General features: G+C 50.3%; 2 protein-coding genes across 4 annotated transcripts in view; both read right to left on the minus strand.

Moving 5' to 3' along the window:
• Nucleotides 1-6,982, minus strand: part of fam49al (family with sequence similarity 49 member A, like) — a 31,627-nt gene extending 24,645 nt beyond the window's left edge. For all 3 annotated transcript variants that reach the window (XM_086192656.1, XM_086192661.1, XM_086192660.1), the window contains exon 1: nt 6,643-6,982. The gene's annotated coding sequence lies outside the window, so the exon portion shown is untranslated. The remainder of the gene's footprint in view (nt 1-6,642) is intronic.
• Nucleotides 6,983-21,903: 14,921 nt separating this feature from the next.
• txnl4a (thioredoxin-like 4A) lies at nt 21,904-24,883 on the minus strand. Its single transcript, XM_086193003.1, has 4 exons — nt 24,739-24,883; nt 24,370-24,551; nt 22,445-22,548; nt 21,904-22,316 (listed from the first exon to the last, which is right to left on the minus strand). The coding sequence occupies exons 2-4, from the start codon at nt 24,520-24,522 to the stop codon at nt 22,145-22,147; spliced, it is 429 nt and encodes a 142-aa protein (XP_086049129.1). The 5' UTR covers nt 24,523-24,551; nt 24,739-24,883; the 3' UTR covers nt 21,904-22,144.
• Between the last annotated feature and the right edge of the window lie 103 nt (nt 24,884-24,986).

Below are 24,986 nucleotides of genomic sequence, written 5' to 3' on the forward strand. Positions count from 1 at the left end.
CTGTCTTTGTCTCTGTCCATCAGTCTCTCCTCCTTTCTCTCTCTCTTTATCTCTGTCCCTCTCTTTCCTTCTGTCTCTCTGTCTTCCTCCATTCTCTGTCTTTGTCTCTGTCCATCAGTCTCTCCTCCTTTCTCTCTCTCTTTATCTCTGTCCCTCTCTTTCCTTCTGTCTCTCTGTCTTCCTCCATTCTCTGTCTTTGTCTCTGTCCTGCTCTCCTGCTCTCTCTCCGTCCCCACTGATCCTGGATCTGCTCCACCTTCCTGCTGGTAAAGGAAGGTTCTGGTGGCTGCTGTTGCAGGATGTGCTTGCTGATGGAGAATTGTTGGGTGGAGGTTCATTGAAGGAGGGAGGTGCTGGACCTGCTCTACTTGGACAGAGTCAGGACAGAACTTTGGTTGGGGTTTGGAGACACACAAATAAACCTGACCTGACTTTAGCTCCAGCAAAGCTCACCACAACTTTAGCATTGACTGAAAATAACAATCACGAGACCAAAGACGCGTCAAACGCAGGCGATGTTTATTCCAGCCCTCTGGTGCGACCCCGCGCGTGTCACTACAGATCAGCGTTGAGGACCAAGATTCTCAAAATGCAGAGTTCTGTCACTGAGGACAAAACATCTCGTGTTCCCTAATAAAAAGCAAAAGATGAAAAATGTTTCTGCCACCTGCGTTCTGATTGGCTGTCACCCTGATCCATCTCACTCCACAGCATGAAAGCACCAAGAAGTAGCCAGTCAGCAGCAGATTAGGATTGGGGGCGGGTCCTCTGGGATGCCCGCCCACCAGACCCGGCTACCCGCAAGGAGAGCCCGTTGTGATCATTCATATCTTTGTGCACTAACCTCTCCGTGTGAGGCGTGAAGCCGGCTGCAGCACATGACCACAGAGAATGAATGAATGGGCTGACCTCTGACCCCAGCCTGACCTAGAATCTATATTCAGCTCTGTGTCTGTGTGTTGTGTGTCCTTGATGGAGGCGATGCTCCATCACACTGTGCTGCAGTGTGTCTCACATGTCCGAGCCGGGACGCCGTGATACGCTACTCCCCGCCCCACTGGGAGGGGCGTTGTGGCAGCACGGCAGCAGCGGCGACTCTCAAATACACACAAACTCAGTCAAGCTGATGCAGAGAATCAAAATAAGAGAAGGAGCAGGAGGAGAGCAAACACAAAACCTGAGCTGGGACGGTTGACGGATCCCTGGTGGGATCTGGAGGGTTATTTCCATTATTTATTTCTGAGATAGTTGCAGATTCGTTCTTTGTTGTTTGATGCAAGAGAGCAGATAAACCCTCTCCAACTCAAGCTGAACTAATTAGTGTGTGTGTGTTTGTGTGTGTGTGTGTGTGTGTGTGTGTGTGAGTGAGAGAGAGAGAGAGAGAGAGAGAGCGAGAGGGAAAATATATATAGTAGTCTCACAAGCCTGATCAAACACCGAACACAAACACAGTTGCCAGCATCCTAGTGCGCCCGCAGCAGATCTGGCACACACACACACACATACACACACACACACACACACACACACACACACACACACACATACACACACACACACACACACACACACACGCACAGAACTGGACAAAGACATGACAGTGTAAGGAGCCCCTGAGTGGCCTAAGACAGAGAGAAGAACAGAGCTTCAGAGGCTGAGCGACGACTCGTCCCTCAGCGTCGGTGTTCTACAGTTCTTCGTCCCTATGTGTTGTATTGTCTGGCTGCTGAGGGAACTCAGGTTCTAGCTGGTGTTCTCGCTCAGGGCTCCATACCTGTGAGGTGAAGGTGGCTCAGCGTTGCCGTGTGAGCCTCAGTAACCAAACACTTGAAGCAGAAGCGTGACTCGCAGCCTCCATGGCGACGTTGCAGCTCAACCTATAATTTGGCTCTGGTTTGTGCCACGCTCGCTGCAGCCTCTCCTGCCAGCGGCTCTCCTCAGCCTCCACCGGCTCCATTTAGCTTCACCTTTCCTCAGAACTGGAGATATCGATCAGGAATATGACTGGGGGGCGGGACTTATGGGCTATTCATCAAAATTAGCGGACAGCGATCGATATGATCGACGCACAACAGACCCTGATACTGGAGGAAGTCCTCAGAGAGCAGATCTGAGGTAATCTGATTACAGGCCGAAATTCACCCGCTCCCCTTTTATCACCAGGGGGAAGCACGTCTGGTAGGAGACGCACTGGTCTGCCTGGATACGAGATCACTCAGTCAAAGTTTCACGTGTTGCCACGGAGAACTGCGCCTCTGTCTCCTGCTTCCTCACTCCTGACTTAAAGAACTCGTCGGTTGGAAACTTTGTAATCTGTTGTTTAAATTAATGACCTGCCAGCGCAGAATTTATTATGTGCCAAATCACATTTTCTTCAATTAACAGATTTATTCTTGACTCTGGAGGGTAGTTGATCAGGAGATGTGATCAGGCCATGAAATGGATGCTGTCATGGTTCTATTACTCACGGAACTCAGCAGCAACAGGAAGTCATTTTCCCGTTCATTCTTTTCCATCCACGTTTCAGCAAATTCTTACTTAGAGAGACACAGAACCGAGCCGCCGGGCGAGCAGACGAACCGTGACCATCAGATAAAGGGCGAAGGTACAGGACGGTGACAAGTTCACATCTCTGGAGTTCAGGAGCAACTCGCAACTAAGTGCATCATCGTTTACTTCAGCCGCATCAGAGTCACGCAACAAACGCCGTCCAGCAGCTGAAGTGACCAGAACAAAGTCAGCTGATGTCCAGATGTGGTCAGCACAACAGTGTACAGAGTGTCACATTCCAAAAGCACCACAACTTTACAGCCCAGCGCAGAGCGTGACCAGCTGGAGGGTTCGCTCACGCGGTACCGCTCGCTGCTTTGTTCGTTCATCAGCTCACATCTGAAGGCCAGGCTGCTGTGGACGCCGCTGCTGCTGGTTGGTCCGAGCAGGTTTGCGGTTGTTAGCCGTCAGTCGCCATTAGCTTCAAGCGGAATAGAAGTGGCTGCCTCTTTCTGCTCCCTGGACTTCCAGGAAACCAGTTTGTGAGCACTTGAAAGGCCAAATACTCTTTTTTGGCTGAAGTATTGTTCAAGAGGTCCTACTGAGCTGATTCTGTGGACCCGGGCCAGCCGGTTCAGTCCTTGTGCTTAGCTAAATTCACTAATGTCTAACTCCCAGCAAGAAAGTACAATTACCACAACTTTGCTGTATTGTTGCTTTTAGATCACTCAGGTGCAGCGCCCCGCTACTCTGATCCCTGCAGTTATGGGACTGCAGGTATAAGGCCCTCGGTCCAGTGCCCAGACCCGCCCTCACCCCCCTGCATCAGCCCACCACACGCTGCTGTAACAGGATCATCTCTGCTCTAAGGGAATAATCCCTGATTGCCAACACCACTGGATTAAACCACAAGATTACCAGGTAAAGAAGGATCATATCTGCAACTCCAAAAGGTTATCAAGCCTGCCTCTGAGCTCCAGCCAACACAAAAGGAGCATCAGCAGCAAGAATGGAGTGACAGATGTTGGGCTGCTGCTGGACAGATGGGCTGGGCACTCACCACGATGAAAGGAGAGCGCAGAAAAACTCCCACTGTCGTCCAACAAACGGACGCTGTGTTTGGATCTCTGGGCTGGAGGCTACAAGCCTCATGGACTCCTGATACACCAGTGGACATCTTCTCTTGCAGACGAACTCCAAAACAACGAACTGCTCAGCCCCGAGTGCCCACGTACAACCCCGAGGTCACCTGACAGATGGCCTGCCTGTGGCCCAGGGCCCAGACATCACGTAGAGTGATAAACCATTCAAGGCTAGAAGGAGCAGCTTCTGGCGTCTCCTCCTCTTGACCAAGAACTAAAGAACCAGAAGGATTTCCTTCTGGATTCTTGTCTCGTCAACGAGGACACGGAACGTTTGCCACTGGAATGGAGCGCAGCAGCAGAGATTCACTGGTCGAATGTGTGTCCATAGGGCCATTTTAGTTTGGACGCAACACGATCAGATACTCAAGCAAGCTCTATCCATCACAAATGGGCGGAGCTACAGAGGTGGTTTACACTCCTGGTTTGTGTTGAATTTGTTTCAGTTTTCTGTTTTTAAGGAAATGAGGGAACATTCAAAGAACTGGGGAAAAAATAATGACATCACAAGAGTTAAATATTTGCTTGACAACAAAAGGTCAAAGAAATGCTTGGAACATTCGGAGCGTTCCATGATGGCGTTCATACACCGCCCTCAAATCGTAAAACTGAAGATGAGATGGTTGAAGTTGGGAGTTCGGAGGTGTTGCTGGTAGTTGCCCACTGAGCTTCTTGAAGTGGCTGTGAACGCATGTTTGCGGCGGGAACGCTGGCGGTCAGCTGGGGCGGAACCCTTGTCTACAGGGAGTCATGTGACCAACAGAGAAGACACAGCTAAGACAAAGAGATAAAAGCCGCCATCTCTGCTTTTAACCTCCCACAGCCTCATCATCCTCCACTTACGGCCCCTCAGCTTGTGACTGACACGCTCAAGGTTGCACACCTGTAGAGTGAAATGCACGGCATCATGGGAAATGTAGCTGAGAACACGGGCTAATGGCTGGGATGATATTATTCTCCATTTGACTGTGCCTGGAGTCAAGGAGGACAGCCAGAGAAGATGAGGACAGCCCTGCTCTCCGCCCCGGCCCCCCAAGCCCCTGCCCTGTCAAGCCTGGTAATCCTGACACACGCTAGGACGCCCTGATATGATACCGCACCTCGCACGGACACCAGGAGACACACGCCTACTAATCTTTGACATGGCAGCAGGACGGAATGATTGTGCGGTGCTGGATGACACAGCTACATGCCGTCAACGGCATTCAGCGACTGGAGGAGGGAGAAGGAAGTGACGGAATCACTGAGAGCAAAAATGAAGGAATGAAGGAATGAATGAATGCACTTCTGCGTTAATCACAGCCAGACTGGTAAACCGAGAGGATGGACAAGGAGGGGAAAAGAAGAGGGTGGGGGTCGGTGGTGAGCAGCTGGTGAGACAAATAGTGACAGCGGAGGAGGAGAGAGGGGGAAATGCAGACGGGCATGTTTCTATGGGCGCTCAGGAAAGATTTGGGGTGAGGGAATCTTGCATCATTGCAGCAAGCCAATGAAAAGGCTCGGATAAAATGTTCAAAGGGAGTGTCCTAGCAACAGCGGAGTAAATACCATAGCAGCCTCCATTCCATCTCAGACTGAAAACCCTACACACACACACACGCACACACACACACACACACACACACACACAAAAACATACATGCTGATTAACATACAGGTGCATTAGCATTCACGTTAGCCTGTTCTGTGTGTGTTTGTGTAGATGTGTAAATGGATATGACCAGCAGCCAACATACTGTAAATGGTCTGTGTCTACACACACACACATACACATTTACCATGTGTATTGGTAAGGTAAATATGTGGATACGTGTGTGTGTGTGTGTCTATATGGTGTTTATGGGCATTACTGTCAACATTACTGTAAATCATCTAGTAATCCACTCATATGGAGTCAGGAGATTAAGAGAGGGGAAGGTAGCAGATCTGTCAATTACACACCTTTTCTGCCTGTGCCCTTGCACACACACACACACACACACACACACACACACACACACACTGCCTTGCTCTACATTCACGTCTCCATCTACAGTCTCGCTCTTTCTCTTCCTCTCTGCTAAACATACAAAGAGGACCTGCAGAGTCACACGGTCGCAGCAGCTCCACCCCCCCCCCCACACACACACACACCGTACACCTTGTCCTCTCCTCAGGAACACAGCTGATCTGCCTACATTTAGAGAAATGAAAGACTCCTGAAAAGTCCTCATTCATTCATCCCTCCATTCAGTTTTTCCTCCCTCCTTCCCTCCCCCCCTGTAGTTGCAGGCATCCACCCCTCCTGATCGGCAGTGCAATCAGGGCTATTGTTTTTAGCAGGCTGTTTGCAGAGACGCCTCACACAAACCCGCACTCACGTTGCTAGAGCCCCTCTGGTACCTGAGCACCACCGGCACTGGTGCCAACGGTTCCTGAGGTGCCGCCATTGATGAAGGAGCTCAACCGGCCAGGAGGTGTGTCAGTGTGCTGTCCACGGCCGGTGTCAGCCCCATACCGTCATCCATCACCCAAAAACGACCCACACACACCAGTATTCTTCATGTTCTGATGGAGGGAGGGGTGTGTGTGTGTGTGTGTGTGTGTGTGTGTGTGTGTGTGTGTATGTGTGACTGTAGCAGTGACTGTGCCGCTTTGGCTGAGCACTGCAGTGAAAGAGGACAAGCCCCAGTTGACCAGCCCAACAGGGTTTGATGTGGTGGGGCCCAATTGACTGACACACTGCCCCCCCCCCCCCCACCCGCACCGTCCAGTATCCAACGCTAATCCTCGATCCATCCACCCACAGGCGCTAGAGCAACCAGAAACCTCTCGAAGATGGAGCACCATTCGGCCACCAGCCTCCTTCGAGAGTCTAGCCCACATCCGTCCTCTTCCATCTCCTCCAGCAGGTCCAGCCTCCCTCCGAGGGCCGGGTGGGACTGTCAGGTCCCTGCCTGCTACCAGAGCTGAACGGACCGAGCATCGACGAGTGACGGTTGAAAAAGAAAGCAGTGTGTGCTCAGCTTACCGGCTGGGTGTGCAGGAGTGGAGGATGATGCCTCTGACTGTGCTCCTCCTCCCTTCTCTCTGGACCGAGGTGAAACAGACGCAGGGATGCAGGGGACAAAAGAGAAGCACAAAGGGTGAAAAACCCACCAGAAGACAGACGGGAGGAGCTGCTGAGAGCAGGAAGTAGGAGACGGAGGGTGGCGAAGAGAGAAGGAAAGTCCCGCTGATGCTTTTCTCACACTTCCTAGCAGAGGATCCTTTATCCTTGTGAGCCAGAGGGCTGTGGATTCACCTCAGCACGGAGCACACGCACTGCCTCACGCCACGCAGCCCTCCCTCTCTCCCTCTCCCTCGCTCTATCTCTCTCTCACTAAAGACAGCAGCTGCTGGTCTATGAGAAATAGAACGCTGCCCCCCCTTCTCCTCCCACCTCTCTTGCTCACAAAGACCCCCACCACACACACACACACACACACACACACACGCGGCATGTCCTCACAACACCCCCTCCCCCTTTGACTAACATCTCCCACTTGCCTGCTGGCAACAAGAGGGGGGGGGGCACAGTGTGTGTGTGTGTGTGTGTGTGTGTGTGTGTGCTGTTTATGTGTGTGTACGCGTGCATGTGTGTGTGTGTGTGTGTGCGCGGGCGCAGGCATGTGTGTGTGTGCGTGCGTGTGTGCGGTGCAGAGTTGTATTGTGTTTGACGTTGTTTCAGCAGCAGAGTGACTTCTCCTGTCCGCGCGGTGTGAGAGTGAATCATGGTGGTGAGGATGTGCAGAGGGTATTTTTGCCAACTGTGTGGGAGCCTGTCAGCATCGTCTGCTTCTCTGCTGCAGGAGGAAGGAAACTCAGAGTTTGCGGTCGAAGCGTGAAGCCGCTGACGCTGTCAGGCAGGCTGACGGCAGAAGAACTCCGAATGCAAACGGCACCAATGACAGTTGACGGTTTGCTGGAATTCAGGGCAGGTTGCTGCCAGAGGTTGGTCTCCTTTATTTGTGGCGTCCATGAGTGGGATTTGGGGGTCAGAGGTCATCCCTCTGTGGGCTTTCTGAGAGGCGGATAGACGATACAATGATTTCAAATGTAGTACAACGTATATACAACACAAGTTACAGCACGATACAACACGTGATGATGAGTGCTACCATCTATGATGTCACTCTACTGCTGCATGTTACTAAAGCCATCCCTCACTTCATGATCATCACGTACTGACGTGCACACAAACTACAAGTGCGTCGAAGTGCGACTAAATACTGTGAACACTTCCTTCCACCGTGGGGCCGCCATGCACAACAAAGTCCTGCATTCAAAAACAGCAAAGACGATAAAAGTCGCGATGCAGAACTTTTTTTTGTTTGTTGAACTTTTTATTTAAATTTTTTTCAGTTAAACATTGAACAATGTCTGAGACAAGGTCAGTGATGTAAAAAGGTACAAATGGCGGTGCAAATGTATATCAAATAAACATTACACATTGTGATGATAAGGATGAGCAAACAAGACAGACAAAAATGAATAAATAATTAGCTAATAATAAAAAAAAAGAATGAATAAATGATGAGGTTAATGATAATAATAATAATGTCAGGGTCCATTACTTTAGGAACAGCCTCAACAACCCAAATAGTTCATACTGGTAGATATTTTCCGACCCTGCTCCACCTTCGTTCAAAAAGGTCCACTTTCAACTGTAATGATGCGGTCATTCTTTCCATGAGATAAACCTGTCTCAATCTCTGCTTCCATTCAGCCACAGTCGCTGCTTTAACTTTCTTCCAGTTTGCTGTTATATTTTTCTTGGCAACCAATAATAAAATATGCAAAATATATCTTTGGTCAGCAGTGAAAAGATCGACCGGTACAGCACCCAGCAGGTAGAGCAGCACGATGCAGAACTCTTTAGGGGGGGAATCGTTGTTAGTTAACAAGTTCCAGAGAGAGAAAGCAGAGAACTGGAGTGTGACAGTGACAAGCAGCCTTCCTGTTTGTGAGGCCTGTCACCTGACCGCTGCTTTCACATCACCAGACGCCGCCGCACGCCGCCGAACTGCTCGCTCAGTGTTACACATGTGGAACAGTTATGAGAAAATATAGCACAATAATGCAGTAGCATTTGGACTGCTGAGCAGAAATCAATGATGATGGAATAGAAATAAAGCAATAAAGTGTAAACAGAAAAACATGGCAGCCCCAGCGCGTCGCTCATCCGCCCCACAGGCAGGAACGTTTCAGGAGTGAAAGTAGGCGTGTCTTCTGGTGCAAACCACATTCATGAAGTAAAACATAAAGTACGACAAACTGTTCCCAAGCACTTCCTGTTTGGACTGCAACTCGGTTCCTTTATCGCTGCTTTCATTTCTTTATGATATGATTTTATACCTGCTTGTCAGGCGGGTCCCTCGATCACAGCTCACTCCTCAGTAGACGTGCAGCAGGTGTCAGACCGGCTCCAAATCATTACGAAGTGGAAACGTGACAAAGAACGCCGCTGAATTTGGAGTTCAGCTCAACAGATTTGCAGCAGTTTCTGATCATCTCAACTCATGGACGTGAGGTCAATAGATGATAACGTGTCAACTGGATTTGCAGCTGAGAGGAAGTTTAACAAAGTTTACTTTATCCTAAAACCACGAGAGCGTGATTGGTGGAAATGGGCGGGGCTTGCATCAGGTTGGACAGGAACAGAAAGAGCAGTCTTTAACTGTGCAGTTAACATGATGTGGGCGTTCCCTGTGAATGAGCTCGTGTTAGTGAGAGCGCCCCCTGCTGGAGCACCAGAGGGAGAAGCTTGTCAGGCCTGGCGAATGTTTGAAGAAGTTCAAATGTGTTTCGTTAAAAAATGATCCAAAATGTAAATGCGGAGCTGCAGAAACGACCCTGGAACGTTCCAGCGTCGCTGCATGTTTGTCTCAAAGAGTTTTTGTTGGTTTGTTTCTCACTTGTTCCCTTTATTTTGGTGAGCCGTACCCTAAAGTCTTATCAGATACGTTAACAGTTTGTTCAGTGGGATAGAAGTCAAAAGTGAGTACGCCACTGGGGAATTTCAGAGCTTTTTATATGCGTGAAGAGGAGGAAGACTGCAGCAATGCACCGGTGCCTAAGAGACGCAGGAGGAAGTGCCGATGTGTGATGAGAACCTCCACCAGAGACCAGTTCGTGACCCGTTCTGAGGGCGCCTCTAATGCTCAGTGAGACCCTCGGTCCCGACACACAGCTCCGTCTGTTTTCATGTTGTCGTAGCTCCTCCATCTGACTCTGACAAAATGGTGCCAGCTTCCGAACCTGAGCAGCTTCCGTTTGGGAAACTTCCAAATTCAAGACACATTAAATCAACGGGAGGTTCGCCACCGGGTCACGGGATCACGATGACGTTTCAAACGCTTGTTTGTTGCTCTGCTGTGACTCAGAGTTTTTGCAGGCCATGTTCAGACCCCCCCCCCCCCCCCCAACACACACATACACACACTCCTATCATTCCTCTAGAAAAGCCTCCTCCATGAGCTGAAATCATTTCAACTCCACGATCACAATCATCTAAAGAAGGATTTGAAACATGAAAAGCTCCCCCGCCACCACCCAGGAAGCCCAGATGTTGTCTTTGGGTGTGTGTGTGTGTGTGTGTGTGTGTGTGTGTGTGTGTGTGTGCGTGTGCATGCGAGGGGGGGGGGGGTAGTTGCCTGTTGTCTGCAAAGAATAAACACCATCTTTGATGCGAGGCCTGAAGTTGAACCCTATTGGCCGAGTCAACTCTGGCGAACAGATAACTTGTTCACATCTCACCACACCGTGAAATTCAATTCCGTATGCTGTGGACTCACACCAGTGCCTTTCAGCGTGTGTGTGTGTGTGTGTGTGTGTGTGTGTGGGGGGGGGGGTCAGACTGAGCAGCAGATAATGTAGCAGACCCCAGCTGAGACACATGATCGTCACCTGATCTCGGTGTGCTGCTCCCAAACACTCCGGCTCTGCAGAGGAGAGACCAAAATGAATAAATACGACGTATCCAAGGATACGGGGGGGGGGGGGTGGAGAGAACGTCCATTTGCATGTGAGCTCGGAGGGAAGTTCGCCTGCAGACGGACACCCCCCACTGAGGAAGCCCCCAAGCCGCCTTCCAGAGAGGTAATAGTCCTCACCTTGGCGCATCGTCTCCAAATCTTTTTTCTGATGAATGCGTCGTCCTCCTGCACCACACCTGTAATTTAATTTGATCATAAAACGACCACAAACGGTCTCCTCGGTCTCCCAGGACCCCCAGCGCCATATCAAGGCCTTTCAAATGAAATATTAATGCCTGCATTATTGCCAAGCAACGTAAGGAGGAGCACCTTGGATTATTCATACTGTGTCTATTATTTTTTTAGGTCAATTGTCCCGGACTGAGTGCTGATGCCTGAACAGCAGGGACTGCATGCTCTGTGTGTGTGTGTGTGTGTGTGTGTGTGTGTGTGTGTCCTGAAGGGAGGTTAGTCGCTATAAAAGCCCACTTTTGAATTATGAGAAGAAGAATTCAGCACAATTGAGCACAAATACTATCGAGGTGAATGACAACAAAGGCGCAGAATTAAAGTCTAAATTCACCTGAAAAACATTATAGTGGTGAAATAATTATTTTACCATTTTTCATCAGATCGAAAATGCTGACAATATTAATATCCCAGTGGGTTGGCTGATAAACGCTTGAGGATCTGTGAGTCAGTGAGTGAGCGCCTTGATATCAGGTGCATCGATGTGAGGTCACCGACCACAGGAGCCCAGGAGCTGCCAGACGGAACGTCTGAGGAACGTCTGAGAACCGTGGGGCTTCGTTCCGTTATGATCTCAGATGTTATCACGCCAACAAAGGAGCACGGCGAGGGTCAACATTGGTTCAGCAGCTCTACGCTGGTCCGAGCTGCAGGGGCCACTTTCTGATGGACAGCTAAGCTAACGTTCGCTAACTAAAAATAGCAATAACTCAAGTTAGCAACTTTAGCCTCTAACAAGTTCACGTTGTTATTGTTAGTGAGTGACATCATCACCACGGTGACGAGATCGACCACAAGACTTGTCTGATTACTGCGATTCCACCTGTGGTTCGTTGAGTCAACCTGGTAACCAGGAGAGTAGATTAGTGCAGCAGGAGGGAGGGAGACACCTGCTGGCTGGGAGGTGGAAACCTGGAACTTTGCACCTTTAACAATTTCTATGTGTATACAATTGAAAACCAGCAGGTCCAGACAACTTCTCTGTCTAAAGAAAAGACATTTAGACGCATTTTCAGATGCAGAAGTAAGTCGGGTGACTGGTTCTGCTCGTCGGGACTCGTGTACGTTCTAAGTTCTACTGTCAGCATGTGGTCAACAACCTGGTACACAGTTAAATCTGGTAAGAGAGCGTCGTTTTCCTCTCAGCGGGGGGAAAGAAGCCGGGGGGCCTCTCTGGTCTCCAGCTAAACGTTAGAGTCGGCTGGGTGGGAGGGGACCGGCAGACACAGGTGGACGTAGTGACAGGGTTAGGACTCACTCAGTACCGTCCCTCCAGCTGTCACCCAGACGTCCTGCTCACATCCACCTGCCCCCCCCCCCCCCCATAACTATTTCTGTCCTCTTCTTTGGAGTCATTGACAGAAGTGCGGTAGCTCAACAACCCCCACCCGTCCCCCCATCCTACCCTACCGTTACTGTAGCTGCGGTCTCCCTGCCCTGCAACACCCCTGCCGAGCTCCCGCGCTTAGTACAGTCTGCCTGTGCTCTCTCCTTATAAGGGCAAAATACATTGACAGAGGCAGAGCGAGGGGGCCGTACCAGTGCAGGCAGGCAGGTAGGGGGGCAGTGGCTCCTCCAGGAGGAGAGAGATGATGTGGAGACAGGGAGCGAGGATGGGGAGGAGGCAGGAAGAGGGCCTGGGAGAGAGATGGGTGACGGGACGATCACCTCAAACCAAACGCTGTCCAACCGGAAGGCTGTTAATTTTCTGATTATTTTTATAGTTGCAGTCTCACGCCACCCAGTTTCTCCTCAGGTCTGAACTCCATCCACCCCAGCCAGGGTCCAGCTCGTGTGTCTGGACGGCTGCTGTGCTGGGAGGAAATGGCATTTTAGGAGTTGTCTTCCTTCCACTGATGCATCAATCTGAGCACTTTAGCACGCAGACGTGGCAAAAGTAGGTAAACACACATCACCCAGGGGGAGGTGCGGAGGAAGCCCTGATCCCACCTGATTAGTGAGGTAAAAGTGAAGCGTACAGGCTCTCAAATGTACTCAGAGGTGGAATGACGCTGTCGCTGCGTCACGCTCGCCTCCTCTGCAGCCGAGCTTCTTTTAACGGGGTTTCCTTCGAGCTTCTTCTCCCGCCTCCTTTGTAAGGTTCAGCAAATGGCAGCCAACGTTCATGCGTCACCGCCGTCTAGTGAACAAAGCTCATCTGCTTCTCTTCTGATGAATGAACAGATTTTTGTGTTAAAATGTAAAGAATAACACCAAAAAAAAGTTGTCAGAAAATCAAGTATTTGTACTTTGTTGTTCCCCGCCTCTGCTAGGAAGTGAGCCACGCTCGTAACCTTCCACGTGTTCACGCACGTCATCGTCGCGCCGCTGGCCTGATGAGCCGTCACGCTCGTCGCCGTGATGCAGACGGCTTCGCCACTCTCGCCGCAGTTCACTCAGGTTCGGTGCCGCTTCATTTAAATCAGCAATCCATTGTTTCATGACATCATCAGCGGATCCTGACACTTTCACAGGACTGTAACCCCGCCATGATGGCCCTGACCCTGCGATTCATCTCAGAATCAGAATTGTTTGCTTGTCTCGTCAGTAGAACCCAGTCGCACAACAGCAACCCTGTGCTGGACTTTGATTTAGCAAGTACCTGTTTTAATAAACAGGTTGTTCCTCCGGTGACCTCCCCAGCTATGGCTCCCAGTGTTCCCAGTAAGCCTCTTACGCATTTGTATTCAGACCCGTGTTGATTCTCTCCCGATGGTCGTCTCCTTTCTTCACCGTCTTGGATGAGAGGAGCTCGACTCCTCACCGTCGCTCTCATGATGAGGGCCCAGTCTTTTAGATATTTGATGCCAGCGCATCCAAGTCACACCCCCACGTGTTGCCATATCCTTCTATTACATCAGCAGAAATGTGATTTTAACCTGCCGTCATTAGAGGGAGGGAGAGGGAGGTTAGCGAGACCCTCCCAGCCTGGGCGATCCCCTCCGATTCCACCACGGCTCACCGCGATGACAGCCACCCGCCAGGTGGGGGGAAGGAGAGGACGACTGATCAGGAACAGGGAGGAGGCACAATCCCTCAGAGTGTTCTACTGCCACTCTTCGCTCCACCCCACCCGCCCCACGCCGCCTACAAAAACAAACGCTCAGGCACCTGACGGGGCCATGGAGGGCGTAGGCCAGTTACCCTCTTTTGCTTTTACGTGTCGATCTGACCCTGAACTCACCGTGAAACATTCTCAGAGCTGCAAGTGAATATGACACATTGGCTAAGAAACTGGAAATGTGTCCAAAAAAACTGGCAGGCGAGTGAAGAAATAAATCTTGGATCGGCCCCCGAACCATCATGGGTTCCTCCAGGGCCAGTACTGCCCCCCTCCTGCGGCGTAACCCTTCTACCCACAGATGAGGTGCTAGCACCACCAGCGGCTAGGCTAGCACCGCTAACAAGAATGCAGTCACTTCTATGTCTTGTACTGCATCCTCCCCCCAGGGGTGATGCTGCCCCCAGGGGTGAGGGCCAACACGCGTCCCAGTAGGAGAAAGCTAGGCAACATTTTGAACCCCAGTTTCTGCTCATGGAGGATTTTCAGATGTTGTGAGAGCTGTGTTCTTTTTTGTGTACCTCTGATATATCTGTGCGTACCCCTGAGGAACTTGGACCTGAGTTTGGAAATCATGCGATATTTCAGTGTACAACATGAAGTCATGGAGTAGAGAGCAGTTTTGAAAGTACTCCATTACAAACATGACACAGTATGCAGAGGTTTCCTGTAGCACTGATAGAAAAGGGACAGAAAAATCAAAAAGTTTGTCCCCCTTTGAGTGTGAGTGTGTGTGTGTGTGTGTGTGTGTGTGTGTGTGTGTGTGTGCGCGTGCGTGTGTCTTGGATCTGTTGGCTCAGCTGGAGCAGTTCTCAGCGTCACACCTCCCGCCTGGGCGGCCTGAGGATGGGGCAGGTGCTAATTAGGCTCCGAGCTTGTGAACGTGAGCGGCCTGCCACCAGAGGAGGTGAGCGCGTGCAGCTGTGGGAGTGTTTGTTCTAGAACGGCAGCGTCACCACTGCCTCAGATCACATAAACACGCCTCCTCTCGGTGCACCGGCGTCTCGGCAACGTTATGTCGTCCTCTCCTTCTGTCGCAGATGGAGCGATGACTCCCCTTTGGGAGCAATGCAGAAAGACATGCAAATCCATTTAGTCACAGGTCCGCGAGTGCAGTAGGAGGCCAACGCCAAGAGGGAAGAGACGCAGTCGACCCAACAGCACCCGCCTGCTAAGTGTGTCAGTCGCTAAGAGGGGAGCGTCCCCTGTGTTTGTTTAGGCATTTTATCAGAATGAAACATCTGGTCTTTTAATCTCCGGCCACCTGTAGGCAACACCTCATTTACTCTCTGTATTTCCCCGCGGGGACAAAACTCCAACTCGCCCTGAAGCCACACACCCAACTACCTCTTAGGAGGAGATCAGATTGACCAATCGGATCTTGAGGTGGGAGATCAGCCCGAGCTCACCGTCTCTCCCTCCAGAATACTCAGCGGTGAACCACCTCCTCCCATCTCTCCATCACGTCTCTCCATCAGCACCCCCTTTGAAGGAATAAGGGAGAGCAAACCGTGGCGAGGGAGCTGATTCTCGACAGCGAAGCCTGGCGTGTCAGTGATGTAAAGAAGGAGTGATACGACCCGCGAGGACACATGGATTCACGGGACGGGTTCACCGAGGGACACAGGAGAGCGAGGTCCCAGAGGGCCACGGAGGGACGTCCCGCCACACAGTGGGTGGCTCCGCGTGTGCGTATCTATGACGCTCTCATGTTGTGGTCAAGCTTTGAAGCTTCCTGAAATTATCGTGAGTGTTAGAAGACAAGGTGCCAGGAACCAAACAGGCAGTGAATTAGCATTTTTTTAAAGCTCCGTTGACAGAAATTGTGGCGCTCCAGGGTGCAGTGAGGCTAAAAACATGGCGGCGGCGACAGCGTTTTTCAAGAAAAGCTCCTCATGTTGCAGCTTCACGAGGTTTGGATTTCCTCTGACGAAGCTGCATGGAGGTGCCTGATGGTTTATTGTATTTCTGTCACGTTTTCGTCTCCATTCAGTTGTTCAGGTGATGACTGCAACACTTCCTCCTGTGAAACTCCAGCAGTGTTTGGTGACCAAAAAACTTCCGTCGGCCATTCGGGTTCATTTTTGGGGGAACGATGCCTCCAAAGCCTATTGATAAACTGGTAAATACCCAGGCTGGGCTAACTGGGTTAACTGGGCTTCCCAGCATTGCTCGCTCAGGTCTGAGCAAGACGAGGTCAAAAGCAGGTCATTTGTTGTCCTGAACTCAGTCGTCCAAAGGCCAATCAGCTAAATCAGGGTGGAGGTGCTCAACTATTGACCCCCACCAAACAAATATGGGGACAGACAAACACCAAGATTTAAAACAAGAGTCGACAAACCAGTGAGTGATGTCACAAGAAACCTCTCATTCCTCTTTTCTCTTCCTGTGCTTGGACAGGCTCGTTAGCCGCCCTCGTTTTGAATTTAGAAACCAGCCAAAGTGACAAACGATCTTCTGCAACCGTGATGGTTCTGCCGCTGTGCTTCTTTTCAATCCCTCCATCCCTCCCTCCATCCATCCCTCCATCTTCTCCCTCTCCTCCTGTTCAGGGTGGTGGGGGTGGAGCCTATCCCAGCAGCCTTCCCCCTGGACAGGTCACCAGTCCATGGCAGGGCCAACACATAGAGACAGACAACCATTGGCTCTCCCAGCCACACCTACGGTCAATTTAGAGTCTGGATTAACCTGGTCCCTCTTGATGTCTTTGGACTGTGGAGGAAGCTGGAGTACCAGAGAGAACCCAGCAGGAACAGGGAGAACATGGAGACTCACCCAGAAAGACCCCGTGCTCCAGCCGGGGCTCCACCCACAACCTTCTTGCTGGGGGGCCACAGTGAGGACCACTGCCCCACCGGGCCGCCTTCTTTATCTGTTTGGGAGCAAAAATGTTCAGAATAATCATAAGAACATCAGCTGTGCTCATGTTCTTGAGCTCCGCTCTCTCACCAACATGTTCCGCTACCCTGCACACTAACAGCGGTCGTCATGCTAGAACCTTCATGAGAACAACCATGGTGACGACCTGCTGACTCCGGAGGCTGGCAGGGGATGAGGCACATGAATAGTTAAAGGAAAGTGGTGAGGGCAATATTTCAGTGCCAAAAGGGGGAAGCTGCTAGGTTGGGGGTGGGGCGTCCCAGAAATTGGCAGCCACCCTCGACTCCCCCTCCCCGATGTTGAGCAACCACATGGACAGCAACAGACTTGAAAAGGAGGCGCTAAGAAACCAGTAGAGAGAGAAGATGGAGGGAAGCCAGCATGTCACCCCCCCAGCACCATGTGATCCTTTGCCTGCTGCATCCCCCCACCCCACCCCCACCTCGCACAGATCCATTTAAACGCTATCAGTTGAAAACAGATCCTGGATTACCACAGCTTTAGGCTTGAGCTCACATATTCCCAATATAGACTATAGGAACACAATTACACCTCCTTCTGTCTCTGCACGCACACACACACACACACACACACACACACACACACACACACTGTACATCCCGCCATGTCTCCATATGTGTCTAGACTGGAGTTCCCTTGTAACCCTTTCATGTCCAGCCCTCGAAGCCCCGAGGCTGAGCTGATTAACAGTAATGGGAAACAACAATGCATGCTAATGTGAATCATAATGGACCAATGGAGGCGGCCCTCGGTCCCACGCTCCATATGAGGCCGGTGGTACAATAGTGGAGTACATGGGCCCTGCAGGGACAGACAAAGACAAATGCATGCCAGAATTGTAGGTTAATGTAAAGTGGAAAGGACAAGGGAAGCCTGGAGGGCGTGTCACTGGGTCCGCCACCGCGGAGGTCATATCCGGCTGAAATTGAATAAACTGAATATGTTCTAGAAGTGCCCTGCAATTCACCAACTCACACACGACGCCACTGATAAACTCCCGCACGGCGTTTTGCAGCAAACACCTTTTCAGCTGATTCACGTAATTCTAATACGACGGAAACAAACGTCTTAAAGTACAAAGACAAATCAAGACATTTCAAACATCCTGATCCACGTCCATGTTCTCCCTCTTCTCCTGTTGAGGGTGGTGGGGGTGGAGCCTATCCCAGCAGCCTTCCCCCTGGACAGGTCACCAGTCCATGGCAGGGCCAACACATAGAGACAGACAACCATTGGCTCTCCCAGCCACGCCTACGGTCAATTTAGAGTCTGGATTAACCTGGTCCCTCTTGATGTCTTTGGACTGTGGAGGAAGCTGGAGTACCAGAGAGAACCCAGCAGGAACAGGGAGAACATGGAGACTCACCCAGAAAGACCCCGTGCTCCAGCCGGGGCTCCACCCACAACCTTCTTGCTGGGGGGCCACAGTGAGGACCGCTGCTGCACGTATTTATCAAATAACTTGTGTCAGTTTATGTAGCATAAATGCTGCTGGTTGAATTTGTAGATGTGAGTGCAGTGAAATGAAAGTTGTTGGTGAAGCCTTTGGTCTCATACCAAAAATGAGCACTCTGGTTTGGTGTCAGTGCTGCTGATCTTGAGTGGACCAGGTCCGAACCTTTAATGTGCCGACCCCCCCCCCCCCCCCCCCCCCGTTGTCCTTGCAGGAGGGGCGGCACGGTGGTGCAGTGGTCAGCACCGCCGCCTCACAGCCATTCGTATTTGTGTGTATTCTCGGTCACGCAGGTCATCGGAATTCTCAAGAATCGTCGGTTTAGGCAGCTGGACTCTGGAAATTAGTGGTGGGAGGTATCAGGTATGAATCCACTGCCGACTGTTCTGGCCTTACCACCACCCCCCGGGTGGATGTCTACCTGACACTTCCCACTAGAAATTTAGACCTGAAGAAGCTTCTTGGATGAGAGGAGAAACGTCTTCACCTACCAGAGGTGAGTCCAGCTGCCTAAACTGATTATTCTCACAGCAAGAAGGTTCCGGGTTCCCAGCTGGAGTGCGGGGCGGCGGATCGTGCTGGCGAGGTGGGAACTGTGAGTGAGTGAACTGAGACTGTGACACTTCCTTTGGTCTCGTGCGCTGGACACTTTGCCGACTCCTCATCGTCGCCGCGCTGCGACGGCTTGTTAACACTGCAAGTCCTTCAAATCAGTGTCAGAAGACTCTCACACTTCCCCGCAGAATTCATGCTGAGGACAAGCAGCCTCCGACTCCAGGAGTTGCTCTTTGCCAGCAACATTTCTGACAGTTTTATTCTGTTAAATACGACGCCGTAATGCTCCGATGCTGCATAATTTATTGCTTAGTCGCACAGCGATGAGGGAACTGGTTTAATCTGAGCAGTGAGTATGTCCTGTCTGCCAGAGTACACACATTACCGCGATGAGGTCACCACCTGTCCTACTGCCGACCTGAAACTGTGTCTATCTGAATATTTTCGGGATGATGTGGTTTGTGCCCACTGGCAGCGTGGCGAGGGAGCGCTGCCGCAGCAGGGCTCCTGCCCCGTGCGTCTCTGTCCAGCTGTGGTTCAGGTCCCTCTGGCCGGCAACACCAGCCAGACGGAGGGTAGTTTGCTTCAGGGGAGTTGGACAGTGAATTGTCAGAGAAATATGGACACACACACTCTGGGGGTTTTGTCCCAAGTGAGTCCCAACTTGTCTCACTGAGAGGAGGTGAAGAGGGCAGACGGTTGAGATGCCGGATCCTCCGACTCCGGGTGGGAGACGAACAGACAGCCAGAGACAGAGGACGTCCCCCTTCACCTCATCTATCACTCAACAAACTGGACTCGCGCAGTCTGTGGAACGACTAACATCACCCTCCACCTCCTTTCTTCTGTCACTCTTCTCTGTGATGGATTGCTCGTGTCGAGGTTTGCAGTTCATGATGACGAGTGATGAGGGACTCATAACCCCATTGTTGTACAGGTTTGTTGCTGTTCGCACCGCGGACGGAGAACTTGGCAACCATCTCTTGCAAAAACAGATGGTTGCCAATCCTGTAAGAAACGATTCAGATCCAGCAGGTGACCGTATTTGAGACTGAATGTCAAACTAATGATAATAATGAATCATTCAGTGGAGCCAAACATCTGAGTCACGAGCCCGGTGGTGCTGAGAGATCGTCTCTGGTGGAAGCTCACCACACGCGCCCCTGGGCCTCCTGAGCAGAAGTAAACCAGCCGCTGGTGTCTGCATGTTTCTGCAGAAGCAGGAGAGCAACAGCGCTGCGCGTACTGGTGCGACGGAGGGCGTTGGTCGACTTGCACCAGCCAACAGGGCTCCTTCAGCTTAGCTCATTATTGAATCCCTGACCCCTTAAAAATATGTCCTCATGTCATCAGACTGAAAGCACTTAATTCTAAGGTCATTCAAGGGAGTTTTATGACCCTCAAAATAATGCATTCTCAGTTTTTCTAGCTGCAAAGCTACAGCACAACAGTGGAACAAGCTAATTTAGGCTAGCCCTCCGCTAACTCGAGCACCAATATCTCATTCAATGCTGCGGCTCTTTGTTGCTTTCTAATTGTTATCAGACCAAATTGATAAAAGGGTGGTAGTGAAACAAGTCACTTGGTCAAAGTTCCGACGCTCAAAACAACGCATCCACGCACAGCCACCGCAGCACGGCGTGAGCTACTTCACGTTAGCCCTCTACTAACATGCCTGCAAGCAACATTAAACACTTAAATGATTTTCTCCAGCTGCCAAAACGGTCCGGCTGGTCGAGTCACTGGGGAAAAGTCACTTGAGGCTGCAGTGCATCGCAGGATAAAAGGAAAGCTAACGCTTCCCACCCACTACCATGAGTAGCGCTAAGCTTGCTACTGGTTAGCAGCTGCGGTCTAAAGTTGGCGCGTTCCTTCAACTCAATCGTGCGTAGGACTCTCTTGCATGTGCAACAGAACTCTGAAGAACTAATAGCAGAACCATTTTCTCCCCCAGGACTCATTCGTCCTCCTAGACCAGAGGTGTCCAAGTCCAAGAGGTGTGCTGTGTGGACACAGCTTGATTGATTTAAGTAGATTCAGGTGTTGCTTTTGTTCAGTTGGAATGAAAACCTGCAGCCACACGGCCCTTACTGGACCAGTTTGACACCCCTGTCCTAGAGTTTCTGTACAATCTCATATTTATAGTAGTTTATCGCTGGTGTGTTGTTCATTCACACTGCATCAAGCACTTTCCCTCATAGCCACCTGGAAGCCAGTTTACTGCTCATAATAAATCATGTTTGATGGTTCCTCAGGTCAGATTTTGGTAGCAGTTTAGTTCTCAACTTGTGTGCGGCTGATCTCCCCTGAGCCAAGCCTTTGCTGCACGACTGCACATCCTGGTCTTACAGTGTATTTACCTGTGTTACCTGTCCACAAACACACACACCATGACTGATCACCTCACCTGCTGCTTGGAGTACACACCAACTTTCTACTCACTCCAGATGTCTCCCAGGGTTTTTCACAGCTCCTGGACACATCAGGGTTAGTAAGGTTATCAGCACATAGCAGCTCTTCTAAGCCACCAAAGTACCTCTGGCTCCATCTGGTGGAGCTTTGAGGGAAATACACCTTTATTCCGATAAGACACTTAACTGACGCATCTCTAAGGTGGCAGGCTAACTCGGGTCTGACCTCTGGCCTCATGGAAATCTGAGAGACAGATAGACAAACTATTCTGATGAATGTTTTGAGTGCCTGTGAATTCTCAAGTTTGAATTTCAAGTCGCTATCACACTGAAACACAAAGCGACTTGTTCTGCTCAAGCTGAACTTTTAAGAGTTTTTGAGAGTAGCCAGACTCCTGTTGGGTGGAGAGGTATTTTTGGGAACTTGTTTTAGCAGCAACACGTCAACAAACTGAGCCTCATCGAACCCCGTGTTTATAATCTTGACTGAAATATTAACTAAAACCAGCAGCACCGACTCAACCAGGTGAGGGGAGTTGAGTCCAGCGTCGGCATGTCAGTACCGTTATTAATAAAAGATGCTGAGACACAAACGCGGCAGCGAGACGACAGCTGGCGACTAGAAAGACCACAGGAAAGCAGGATGGAAATCTTTCACGTGCGTGTTTATTAGCGCCTCCTGCCCCGTTTCACCAAAAAAAGTCTTGAGGAGGAATCGGCGGACAAAAGAGGCTGAACACGGACACTTAGCGCAACACAAGACCACCAAACACAACTGTGACCGTCCTGCTTCACTGGTGAAAAAACATCTAAAAACATCTTCCGTGTCTGTCGCACGTAGTCGCAACGAAGAAACACCCACGAAAGCAAAAAAGGGAGCAGAAGAATCAGTATCTGTATTTGGTTGAGTAATCCTTGGGGGACACCACCAAACCTCGTCCTTTCCTGGCTCCTCGGTACACCGTCTCAACAATGTCTATCATTTCCTGCTTGTCCTCCATCGTCCAGTTGATTTTGTTGTTGTTGCCGGTTCCCAAATCAATCATGATGTGCTTGTTCCTGCAGGAAAGTCAAGTTCTTGAGTTCCAACACGACACCGTCATCAAAGCTTACCTGCATTCTGTGTGAGCCGCACTTGTGAGAGTTACTGAATACCATCAGGACGCCAAAGTGCCGAGTGTCTTTACCTGAAGAAGAACATGACCGTGCAGGGGTCGTACAACTCGTACATCTTGTTGAAGTCTGGCACTTCCGTGATGTCAACCAGGTAGATGACAGCAAAGTTCTTCACCTGTAGAGTGCAGGTAGACGCAGGCTTAGGAGACCCTTACAAGGAACAAGAGAGGTCCTTAAAGGATGGAGGTTCTTAAAGGAGCACGCCAACATCTTGGGAAGGAGAGTTACACCCTTCTCTCCTCTCCGTGTGCACCGGGCTGCTCGTTAGCTTAGCGACAATCATCTCTAGCGGTGGGACGCGACAAACAAACCATCCCAAACATTAAAGGTGCTTTTCTCCAAAAGTCTTTGCCTGCAGGAAGCAGAGTTGTGTTTGACTTCACTGTTGAGAACGACCCGGTTCAACAGGGCCTGGAACCGCTTCAGCCTCCCAGTGAGACGGAACCCTCCCACACACCCCTGCTAGCATTCATTTCAGCTAAGCTAACAATCAGCCGTCCAGTGGGAGTCTGGAGTCACCCACTGGGGGGAGGGGGGGAGGGAAGGGTCTCCAGCCGCTTGTGATGACGGAGAATCAACATGTTTCCCAAAATGTTGGCGTGTCTCTTTCACACAATACCAGATTCATCAGGTAACAAGAGGCTGTGCTGTTCACATCAACAGGACCTACAACTGGAGGTTCCTCTTCTGGACTGCGACAAACCTGCTTTGCATTTCCCTCACCTGCAGTTTGTCAGCACTCCTGTGCGCAGCACTGAACTTATATCTGTAGTTGATTATTACAACGTGTCAGCTTTTTAACATTAATAGCTCGGCGCAGCATCTCCTGAGAATGGTCCACAAGTTGCTGACCAAACTCAACTCTGAGTCAAGCGTTATACAAACTGAATTAATAAGAATCCTGGTTGTAAAATCAGCAGTAAAGCGCCCAAGAGCAGCAGTGATCAAAGGAGCGAGGTCTCCTCACATCCCTGAGGGCAAAAGAATAAAATCAGCACGAGGCAAAAAGGTACAGTCTCCACAAGGACACCACCATGCTAGCCCAGTTAGCTCATGCTAGTCATCAGCAGGACATACAGTTCCTGTTGGACCCAACAGATGACGGGCACTTCAACACTTTCAGAATGCTGGCACATAAAATGCAGCAAGGAGGGGGTCTAATATCAGCACGCCATCAGCACCACTGCTCGTTTTAATTTTTAGGCATCAGTTTATGACAGGTACTGACATCTGCCCTGCTCGGCTCTTTGCTAATCATTTGTCATCTGATGAGGAAACATTACATGCCATTTGAGCTCTTCTCCAAATGTTTTTACAGAAAATAATGTTAATTTTTCTAATTCACAATGCTGAAACGTGTCTCGATTTGTGTAAATTGTAAAAAATATCAAACAAACTTGTTTTTACACGGACAACAACTGCAAATGTGCGCTCACGGCCAAGTCAAGTGTTCAGTTGACACACTGGATATTGTCTCCCAAAACATACTGAGCATCTCTGGTAAAGTCTAAGACAAGCAGCAGCAACAAAAAGATTAGTAGCTGTAACAACAACCCCCACATTAGAAGCAGGTGAGATACGACTGTTCAACTTCCCAACAGTGGCAACACTACAGCAGGTTCATTAACAGGCAGTCTAATTAATCTGCAGGCAGTTTTTCAACACATTACTGACTTACTTCTCGTTTGAAACCCCATTGATTGATTGTCAGGGCTGACAGAAATGCTAAAGCATCTCGAGAATTACTAGAAGAAGTCACAATTGAGGCTTGGATGTGAATCTCAAACATGTTCTGCTGTTCATCTTCATGGGACAAATCAAAGAGGAAATTCTGCACCTGCCTCGCCCCGCCAGCAGGAGGAGCTGCTGGGCGAGTTAGGCTGGCTACCGGCACGGACGAGGGGACCATAGCAACCTGATAACCGCGCGAACGAACCTTCTCAGCGATGCTGTACAGAACTTCGTCCATCTTCATACACGTCGGGTCCCAGTCGTGTCCGAAGCGGATGACGAGGACTCGGTCCTCCTCGGAGAGGATGGCTTGGTCTACCTGCCAGCCGTTGTGGAGATGTGGCAGCATGTACGACATCTTGACCCTCCGCTACCAATCTTCCAGGACTGGAAAACAAGACGTGCGGCTTTTACTTTGTCCCATACGAACGGAACCGGAAGCCGTACTTACGGACTCAGTCTGTGACCAGGACCTCACACGGCTAACGTTAGCTAGCAGCTAGCAGAGGAAAAGTCTCAGAACGGGAAACCTTCTAAACACTAACTCACAATAAACTCTTGTAGAAAATCTTACCTTAATGTGAGATGAAATGTTATAGGCAGAATAAAAGATTTCTGCAGATAATTGCGGCTCCTAAACTCGAATAACTTATTCACGGCATCCAAGCACCGATTTCGGTGTTTTTCCTTCTTCTTCTTCTACGTCTGTTTCTTCTTCTTGGCTTATTATGGCGGTTGACAACGTTGTGATGCATTATTGCCACCTACTGGTCTGGAGAGCGTAGCGACCGTGTTCTACACTTTCTTCCTCATAACAAAACT

Source organism: Aulostomus chinensis, chromosome 22 (assembly GCF_037954235.1).
Source record: "Aulostomus chinensis isolate RoL2024-O1b breed Wild chromosome 22, RoL_Achi_v1.0, whole genome shotgun sequence".
Taxonomy (NCBI): Eukaryota; Metazoa; Chordata; class Actinopteri; order Syngnathiformes; family Aulostomidae; genus Aulostomus; species Aulostomus chinensis.

Excerpts from the sequence above, each read along its gene's own strand:
- txnl4a (XM_086193003.1), bottom strand. The coding sequence starts at position 24,522 with ATGTCGTACATGCTGCCACATCTCCACAACGGCTGGCAGGTAGACCAA. Across the intron at positions 22,549-24,369 it reads TGTACAGCATCGCTGAGAAG|GTGAAGAACTTTGCTGTCAT; the intron begins GTTCGTTCGCGC and ends TGCACTCTACAG. Across the intron at positions 22,317-22,444 it reads ACGGTCATGTTCTTCTTCAG|GAACAAGCACATCATGATTG; the intron begins GTAAAGACACTC and ends ACTTTCCTGCAG.